This window comes from Schistocerca cancellata, chromosome 1, assembly GCF_023864275.1.
Source record: "Schistocerca cancellata isolate TAMUIC-IGC-003103 chromosome 1, iqSchCanc2.1, whole genome shotgun sequence".
Taxonomy (NCBI): Eukaryota; Metazoa; Arthropoda; class Insecta; order Orthoptera; family Acrididae; genus Schistocerca; species Schistocerca cancellata.
The window spans coordinates 479716083-479724778 of record NC_064626.1 but is presented as its reverse complement, the minus strand read 5'-3'; the positions used below and the strand labels follow the sequence as shown (position 1 = coordinate 479724778).

General features: G+C 50.9%; 1 protein-coding gene and 10 non-coding genes across 11 annotated transcripts in view; 10 read left to right on the top strand and 1 right to left on the bottom strand.

The window, feature by feature from the left end:
* LOC126184654 (calphotin-like) overlaps window positions 1-3931 on the bottom strand; it is a 137231-nt gene extending 133300 nt beyond the window's left edge. The window contains exon 1 of the mRNA XM_049927175.1: window positions 3699-3931. Coding sequence (XP_049783132.1) covers window positions 3699-3931 — 233 coding nt within the window. The remainder of the gene's footprint in view (window positions 1-3698) is intronic.
* Window positions 288-482, top strand: LOC126096184 (U2 spliceosomal RNA). The gene has a single exon (XR_007522039.1). It is a non-coding gene; the product is annotated as a U2 spliceosomal RNA (small nuclear RNA).
* LOC126096228 (U2 spliceosomal RNA) lies at window positions 1220-1413 on the top strand. Its single transcript, XR_007522043.1, has one exon. It is a non-coding gene; the product is annotated as a U2 spliceosomal RNA (small nuclear RNA).
* On the top strand, window positions 2152-2345 carry LOC126096150 (U2 spliceosomal RNA). Its single transcript, XR_007522037.1, has one exon. It is a non-coding gene; the product is annotated as a U2 spliceosomal RNA (small nuclear RNA).
* On the top strand, window positions 3081-3274 carry LOC126096217 (U2 spliceosomal RNA). The gene has a single exon (XR_007522042.1). It is a non-coding gene; the product is annotated as a U2 spliceosomal RNA (small nuclear RNA).
* An 85-nt stretch (window positions 3932-4016) lies between the features above and the next one.
* On the top strand, window positions 4017-4209 carry LOC126096117 (U2 spliceosomal RNA). Its single transcript, XR_007522034.1, has one exon. It is a non-coding gene; the product is annotated as a U2 spliceosomal RNA (small nuclear RNA).
* A 737-nt stretch (window positions 4210-4946) lies between these two features.
* On the top strand, window positions 4947-5141 carry LOC126096139 (U2 spliceosomal RNA). The gene has a single exon (XR_007522036.1). It is a non-coding gene; the product is annotated as a U2 spliceosomal RNA (small nuclear RNA).
* Window positions 5142-5882: 741 nt separating this feature from the next.
* Window positions 5883-6076, top strand: LOC126096173 (U2 spliceosomal RNA). The gene has a single exon (XR_007522038.1). It is a non-coding gene; the product is annotated as a U2 spliceosomal RNA (small nuclear RNA).
* Window positions 6077-6814: 738 nt separating this feature from the next.
* Window positions 6815-7007, top strand: LOC126096106 (U2 spliceosomal RNA). Its single transcript, XR_007522033.1, has one exon. It is a non-coding gene; the product is annotated as a U2 spliceosomal RNA (small nuclear RNA).
* A 736-nt stretch (window positions 7008-7743) lies between these two features.
* LOC126096195 (U2 spliceosomal RNA) lies at window positions 7744-7937 on the top strand. Its single transcript, XR_007522040.1, has one exon. It is a non-coding gene; the product is annotated as a U2 spliceosomal RNA (small nuclear RNA).
* Window positions 7938-8678: 741 nt separating this feature from the next.
* LOC126096206 (U2 spliceosomal RNA) overlaps window positions 8679-8696 on the top strand; it is a 191-nt gene continuing 173 nt past the window's right edge. The window contains exon 1 of the small nuclear RNA XR_007522041.1: window positions 8679-8696. This exon is cut by the window's right edge and continues 173 nt beyond it. This is a non-coding gene — a small nuclear RNA (U2 spliceosomal RNA).

Here is an 8696-nt window from a genome sequence, read left to right as displayed (position 1 = left end):
TAGCTCGCGCCGGCCTGGCGCTGCTGTGGGGCGGCCTCTCGGCTTCTCCACTGCCCCTGGCAGCTAGCGGCGTTCAAATGGGACTCGCAGTTTTCTCTTCGACATGGAGGGTAGTACTGGGCTGTTGCCGAGTGCTCTCGTGAATTGTCGTTCCTTCCGGCACTTGCTTTTGCGATTGTTTTCGACGGTCGCCTGTTGCCATATCGGCCCGTACCACCGTGTGTCACTCCCACATGTGGAGCGCACACGCTGCAAGCATTTAGGCCCTTCCTCTGCGGATTTTCCTTATCGCTTCTCGGCCTTTTGGCTAAGATCAAAGTGTAAGTATCTGTTCTTATCAGCTTAATATCTGATACGTCCTGCATCGCAGGACCAGAATATTAAACTCATTTTTGGCTCATGACGGAGTGCTAGGGGCTTGCTCCACCTCTGTCGCGGGTTGGCCCGGCATTGCAGTACCCGCCGGGATCGGCCCACCTAAAATTAATTAAAACACAGCCTGAAATGGTTTAATATTCTGCAGTGATCAGATATTCCGCTGGTGCAAAACTTGTCAGTAGTTCTCGATGTGCCCAGTAGTTAGCTGCTTACACAGCACGTATTGTTTTAATTAATTTAAGATTATAATAAGTATTTTTTTTTTTTTTTTTTTTTTTTTTTTTTGCGGTAGCCGGACCGCTCTTGCAGCCGCATTACACTGGGCTGGTAATTTATGGGGGCACAGAACGGTGCCTTCAGATGCCTCGTTGCGTCTCTAATGGTCCGGCCACAGATTATTTTATTAAAATTTTTTGGAGTTATATCCTTAGCTCCTCGCGAACGTCGTCGTCGCCGCCGCACGCACGCAGAATACGTGTGTACACACACATATGCAGTGGGCGGTTGACGATGGGAGCATTCGACTAGGTGTAGCTCGCGCCGGCCTCGCGCCGGTGTAGCTCGCGCCGCCTGGCGCTGCTGTGGGGCGGCCTCTCGGCTTCTCCACTGCCCTGGCAGCTAGCGGCGTTCAAATGGGACTCGCAGTTTTCTCTTCGACATGGAGGGTAGTACTGGGCTGTTGCCGAGTGCTCTCGTGAATTGTCGTTCCTTCCGGCACTTGCTTTTGCGATGTTTTCGACGGTCGCCTGTTGCCATATCGGCCCGTACCACCGTGTGTCACTCCCACATGTGGAGCGCACACGCTGCAAGCATTTAGGCCCTTCCTCTGCGGATTTTCCTTATCGCTTCTCGCCTTTTGGCTAAGAATCAAAGTGTAGTATCTGTTCTTATCAGCTTAATATCTGATACGTCCTGCATCGCAGGACCAGAATATTAAACTCATTTTTGGCTCATGACGGAGTGCTAGGGGCTTTGCTCCACCTCTGTCGCGGGTTGGCCCGGCATTGCAGTACCGCCGGGATCGGCCCACCTAAAATTAATTAAAACACAGCCTGAAATGGTTTAATATTCTGCAGTGATTCAGATATTCCGCTGGTTGCAAAACTTGTCGTAGTTCTCGATGTGCCCAGTAGTTAGCTGCTTACACAGCACGTATTGTTTTAATTAATTTAAGATTATAATAAGTATTTTTTTTTTTTTTTTTTTTTTTTTTTTGCGGTTAGCCGGACCGCTCTTGCAGCCGCATTACACTGGGCTGGTAATTTATGGGGGCACAGAACGGTGCCTTCAGATGCCTCGTTGGCGTCTCTAATGGTCCGGCCACAGATTATTTTATTAAAATTTTTTGGAGTTATATCCTTAGCTCCTCGCGAACGTCGTCGTCGCCGCCGCACGCACGCAGAATACGTGTGTACACACACATATGCAGTGGGCGGTTGACGATGGGAGCATTCGACTAGGTGTAGCTCGCGCCGGCCTCGCGCCGGTGTAGCTCGCGCCGGCCTGGCGCTGCTGTGGGGCGGCCTCTCGGCTTCTCCACTGCCCTGGCAGCTAGCGGCGTTCAAATGGGACTCGCAGTTTTCTCTTCGACATGGAGGGTAGTACTGGGCTGTTGCCGAGTGCTCTCGTGAATTGTCGTTCCTTCCGGCACTTGCTTTTGCGATGTTTTCGACGGTCGCCTGTTGCCATATCGGCCCGTACCACCGTGTGTCACTCCCACATGTGGAGCGCACACGCTGCAAGCATTTAGGCCCTTCCTCTGCGGATTTTCCTATCGCTTCTCGGCCTTTTGGCTAAGATCAAAGTGTAGTATCTGTTCTTATCAGCTTAATATCTGATACGTCCTGCATCGCAGGACCAGAATATTAAACTCATTTTTGGCTCATGACGGAGTGCTAGGGGCTTGCTCCACCTCTGTCGCGGGTTGGCCCGGCATTGCAGTACCGGCCGGGATCGGCCCACCTAAAATTAATTAAAACACAGCCTGAAATGGTTTAATATTCTGCAGTGATCAGATATTCCGCTGGTTGCAAAACTTGTCGTAGTTCTCGATGTGCCCAGTAGTTAGCTGCTTACACAGCACGTATTGTTTAATTAATTTAAGATTATAATAAGTATTTTTTTTTTTTTTTTTTTTTTTTTTTGCGGTTAGCCGGACCGCTCTTGCAGCCGCATTACACTGGGCCTGGTAATTTATGGGGGCACAGAACGGTGCCTTCAGATGCCTCGTTGGCGTCTCTAATGGTCCGGCCACAGATTATTTTATTAAAATTTTTTGGAGTTATATCCTTAGCTCCTCGCGAACGTCGTCGTCGCCGCCGCACGCACGCAGAATACGTGTGTACACACACATATGCAGTGGGCGGTTGACGATGGAGCATTCGACTAGGTGTAGCTCGCGCCGGCCTCGCGCCGGTGTAGCTCGCGCCGGCCTGGCGCTGCTGTGGGGCGGCCTCTCGGCTTCTCCACTGCCCTGGCAGCTAGCGGCGTTCAAATGGGACTCGCAGTTTTCTCTTCGACATGGAGGGTAGTACTGGGCTGTTGCCGAGTGCTCTCGTGAATTGTCGTTCCTTCCGGCACTTGCTTTTGCGATGTTTTCGACGGTCGCCTGTTGCCATATCGGCCCGTACACCGTGTGTCACTCCCACATGTGGAGCGCACACGCTGCAAGCATTAGGCCCTTCCTCTGCGGATTTTCCTTTATCGCTTCTCGGCCTTTTGGCTAGATCAAAGTGTAGTATCTGTTCTTATCAGCTTAATATCTGATACGTCCTGCATCGCAGGACCAGAATATTAAACTCATTTTTGGCTCATGACGGAGTGCTAGGGGGCTTGCTCCACCTCTGTCGCGGGTTGGCCCCGGCATTGCAGTACCGCCGGGATCGGCCCCACCTAAAATTAATTAAAACACAGCCTGAAATGGTTTAATATTCTGCAGTGATCAGATATTCCGCTGGTGGCAAAACTTGTCGTAGTTCTCGATGTTGCCCAGTAGTTAGCTGCCTTACACAGCACGTATTGTTTTAATTAATTTAAGATTATAATAAGTATTTTTTTTTTTTTTTTTTTTTTTTTTTTTGCGGTTAGCCGGACCGCTCTTGCAGCCGCATTACACTGGGCTGGTAATTTATGGGGGCACAGAACGGTGCCTTCAGATGCTCGTTGGCGTCTCTAATGGTCCGGCCACAGATTATTTTATTAAAATTTTTTGGAGTTATATCCTTAGCTCCTCGCGAACGTCGTCGTCGCCGCCGCACGCACGCAGAATACGTGTGTACACACACATATGCAGTGGGCGGTTGACGATGGGAGCATTCGACCTAGGTGTAGCTCGCGCCGGCCTCGCGCCGGTGTAGCTCGCGCCGGCCTGGCGCTGCCTGTGGGGCGGCCTCTCGGCTTCTCCACTGCCCTGGCAGCTAGCGGCGTTCAAATGGGACTCGCAGTTTTCTCTTCGACATGGAGGGTAGTACTGGGCTGTTGCCGAGTGCTCTCGTGAATTGTCGTTCTTCCGGCACTTGCTTTTGCGATGTTTTCGACGGTCGCCTGTTGCCATATCGGCCCGTACCACCGTGTGTCACTCCCAATGTGGAGCGCACACGCTGCAAGCATTTAGGCCCTTCCTCTGCGGATTTTCCCTTATCGCTTCTCGGCCTTTTGGCTAAGATCAAAGTGTAGTATCTGTTCTTATCAGCTTAATATCTGATACGTCCTGCATCGCAGGACCAGAATATTAAACTCATTTTTGGCTCATGACGGAGTGCTAGGGGCTTGCTCCACCTCTGTCGCGGGTTGGCCCGGCATTGCAGTACCGCCGGGATCGGCCCACCTAAAATTAATTAAAACACAGCCTGAAATGGTTTAATATTCTGCAGTGATCAGATATTCCGCTGGTGGCAAAACTTGTCGTAGTTCTCGATGTGCCCAGGTAGTTAGCTGCTTACACAGCACGTATTGTTTTAATTAATTTAAGATTATAATAAGTATTTTTTTTTTTTTTTTTTTTTTTTTTTGCGGTTAGCCGGACCGCTCTTGCAGCCGCATTACACTGGGCTGGTAATTTATGGGGGCACAGAACGGTGCCTTCAGATGCCTCGTTGGCGTCTCTAATGGTCCGGCCACAATTATTTTATTAAAATTTTTTGGAGTTATATCCTTAGCTCCTCGCGACGTCGTCGTCGCCGCCGCACGCACGCAGATACGTGTGTACACACACATATGCAGTGGGCGGTTGACGATGGGAGCATTCGACTAGGTGTAGCTCGCGCCGGCCTCGCGCCGGTGTAGCTCGCGCCGGCCTGGCGCTGCTGTGGGGCGGCCTCTCGGCTTCTCCACTGCCCTGGCAGCTAGCGGCGTTCAAATGGGACTCGCAGTTTTCTCTTCGGACATGGAGGGTAGTACTGGGCTGTTGCCGAGTGCTCTCGTGAATTGGTCGTTCCTTCCGGCACTTGCTTTTGCGATGTTTTCGACGGTCGCCTGTTGCCATATCGGCCCGTACCACCGTGTGTCACTCCCACATGTGGAGCGCACACGCTGCAAGCATTTAGGCCCTTCCTCTGCGGATTTTCCTTATCGCTTCTCGGCCTTTTGGCTAAGATCAAAGTGTGTAGTATCTGTTCTTATCAGCTTAATATCTGATACGTCCTGCATCGCAGGACCAGAATATTAAACTCATTTTTGGCTCATGACGGAGTGCTAGGGGCTTGCTCCACCTCTGTCGCGGGTTGGCCCGGCATTGCAGTACCGCCGGGATCGGCCCACCTAAAATTAATTAAAACACAGCCTGAAATGGTTTAATATTCTGCAGTGATCAGATATTCCGCTGGTTGCAAACTTGTCGTAGTTCTCGATGTGCCCAGTAGTTAGCTGCTTACCCAGCACGTATTGTTTTAATTAATTTAAGATTATAATAAGTATTTTTTTTTTTTTTTTTTTTTTTTTTTTTTGCGGTTAGCCGGACCGCTTTGCAGCCGCATTACACTGGGCTGGTAATTTATGGGGGCACAGAACGGTGCCTTCAGATGCCTCGTTGGCGTCTCTAATGGTCCGGCCACAGATTATTTTATTAAAATTTTTTGGAGTTATATCCTTAGCTCCTCGCGAACGTCGTCGGTCGCCGCCGCACGCACGCAGAATACGTGTGTACACACACATATGCAGTGGGCGGTTGACGATGGGAGCATTCGACTAGGTGTAGCTCGCGCCGGCCTCGCGCCGGTGTAGCTCGCGCCGGCCCTGGCGCTGCTGTGGGGCGGCCTCTCGCTTCTCCACTGGCCCTGGCAGCTAGGCGCGTTCAAATGGGACTCGCAGTTTTCTCTTCGACATGGAGGGTAGTACTGGGCTGTTGCCGAGTGCTCTCGTGAATTGTCGTTCCTTCCGGCACTTGCTTTTGCGATGTTTTCGACGGTCGCCCTGTTGCCATATCGGCCCGTACCACCGTGTGTCACTCCCACATGTGGAGCGCACACGCTGCAAGCATTTAGGCCCTTCCTCTGCGGATTTTCCTTATCGCTTCTCGGCCTTTTGGCTAAGATCAAAGTTGTAGTATCTGTTCTTATCAGCTTAATATCTGATACGTCCTGCATCGCAGGACCAGAATATTAAACTCATTTTTGGCTCATGACGGAGTGCTAGGGGCTTGCTCCACCTCTGTCGCGGGTTGGCCCGGCATTGCAGTACCGCCGGGATCGGCCCACCTAAAATTAATTAAAACACAGCCTGAAATGGTTTAATATTCTGCAGTGATCAGATATTCCGCTGGTTGCAAAACTTGTCGTAGTTCTCGATGTGCCCAGTAGTTAGCTGCTTACACAGCACGTATTGTTTTAATTAATTTAAGATTATAATAAGTATTTTTTTTTTTTTTTTTTTTTTTTTTTTTGCGGTTAGCCGGACCGCTCTTGCAGCCGCATTACACTGGGCTGGTAATTTATGGGGGCACAGAACGGTGCCTTCAGATGCCTCGTTGGCGTCTCTAATGGTCCGGCCACAGATTATTTTATTAAAATTTTTTGGAGTTATATCCTTAGCTCCTCGCGAACGTCGTCGTCGCCGCCGCAAGCACGCAGAATACGTGTGTACACACACATATGCAGTGGGCGGTTGACGATGGGAGCATTCGACTAGGTGTAGCTCGCGCCGGCCTCGCGCGGTGTAGCTCGCGCCGGCCTGGCGCTGCTGTGGGGCGGCCTCTCGGCTTCTCCACTGCCTGGCAGCTAGCGGCGTTCAAATGGGACTCGCAGTTTTCTCTTCGACATGGAGGGGTAGTACTGGGCTGTTGCCGAGTGCTCTCGTGAATTGTCGTTCCTTCCGGCACTTGCTTTTGCGATGTTTCGACGGTCGCCTGTTGCCATATCGGCCCGTACCACCGTGTGTCACTCCCACATGTGGAGCGCACACGCTGCAAGCAATTTAGGCCCTTCCTCTGCGGATTTTCCTTATCGCTTCTCGGCCTTTTGGCTAAGATCAAAGTGTAGTATCTGTTCTTATCAGCTTAATATCTGATACGTCCTGCATCGCAGGACCAGAATATTAAACTCATTTTTGGCTCATGACGGAGTGCTAGGGGCTTGCTCCACCTCTGTCGCGGGTTGGCCCGGCATTGCAGTACCGCCGGGATCGGCCCACCTAAAATTAATTAAACACAGCCTGAAATGGTTTAATATTCTGCAGTGATCAGATATTCCGCTGGTGGCAAAACTTGTCGTAGTTCTCGATGTGCCCAGTAGTTAGCTGCTTACACAGCACGTATTGTTTTATTAATTTAAGATTATAATAAGTATTTTTTTTTTTTTTTTTTTTTTTTTTTGCGGTTAGCCGGACCGCTCTTGCAGCCGCATTACACTGGGCTGGTAATTTATGGGGGCACAGAACGGTGCCTTCAGATGCCTCGTTGGCGTCTCTAATGGTCCGGCACAGATTATTTTATTAAAATTTTTTGGAGTTATATCCTTAGCTCCTCGCGAACGTCGTCGTCGCGCCGCACGCACGCAGAATACGTGTGTACACACACATATGCAGTGGGCGGTTGGACGATGGAGCATTCGACTAGGTGTAGCTCGCGCCGGCCTCGCGCCGGTGTAGCTCGCGCCGGCCTGGCGCTGCTGTGGGGCGGCCTCTCGGCTTCTCCACTGCCCTGGCAGCTAGCGGCGTTCAAAATGGGACTCGCAGTTATCTCTTCGACATGGAGGGTAGTTACTGGGCTGTTGCCGAGTGCTCTCGTGAATTGTCGTTCCTTCCGGCACTTGCTTTTGCGATGTTTTCGACGGTCGCCTGTTGCCATATCGGCCCCGTACCACCGTGTGTCACTCCCACATGTGGAGCGCACACGCTGCAAGCATTTAGGCCCTTCCTCTGCGGATTTTCCTTATCGCTTCTCGGCCTTTTGGCTAGATCAAAAGTGTAGTATCTGTTCTTATCAGCTTAATATCTGATACGTCCTGCATCGCAGGACCAGAATATTAAACTCATTTTTGGCTCATGACGGAGTGCTAGGGGCTTGCTCCACCTCTGTCGCGGGTTGGCCCGGCATTGCAGTACCGCCGGGATCCGGCCCACCTAAAATTAATTAAAACACAGCCTGAAATGGTTTAATATTCTGCAGTGATCAGATATTCCGCTGGTTGCAAAACTTGTCGTAGTTCTCGATGTGCCCAGTAGTTAGCTGCTTACACAGCACGTATTGTTTTAATTAATTTAAGATTATAATAAGTATTTATTTTTTTTTTTTTTTTTTTTTTTTTTGCGGTTAGCCGGACCGCTCTTGCAGCCGCATTACACTGGGCTGGTAATTTATGGGGGCACAGAACGGTGCCTTCAGATGCCTCGTTGGCGTCTCTAATGGTCCGGCCACAGATTATTTTATTAAAATTTTTTGGGAGTTATATCCTTAGCTCCTCGCGAACGTCGTCGTCGCCGCCGCACGCACGCAGAATACGTGTGTACACACACATATGCAGTGGGCGGTTGACGATGGGAGCATTCGACTAGGTGTAGCTCGCGCCGGCCTCGCGCCGGTGTAGCTCGCGCCGGCCTGGCGCTGCTGTGGGGCGGCCTCTCGGCTTCTCCACTGCCCTGGCAGCTAGCGGCGTTCAAATGGGACTCGCAGTTTTCTCTTCGACATGGAGGGTAGTACTGGGCTGTTGCCGAGTGCTCTCGTGAATTGTCGTTCCTTCCGGCACTTGCTTTTGCGATGTTTTCGACGGTCGCCTGTTGCCATATCGGCCCGTACCACCGTGTGTCACTCCCACATGTGGAGCGCACACGCTGCAAGCATTTAGGCCCTTCCTCTGCGGATTTTCCTTATCGCTTCTCGCCTTTTG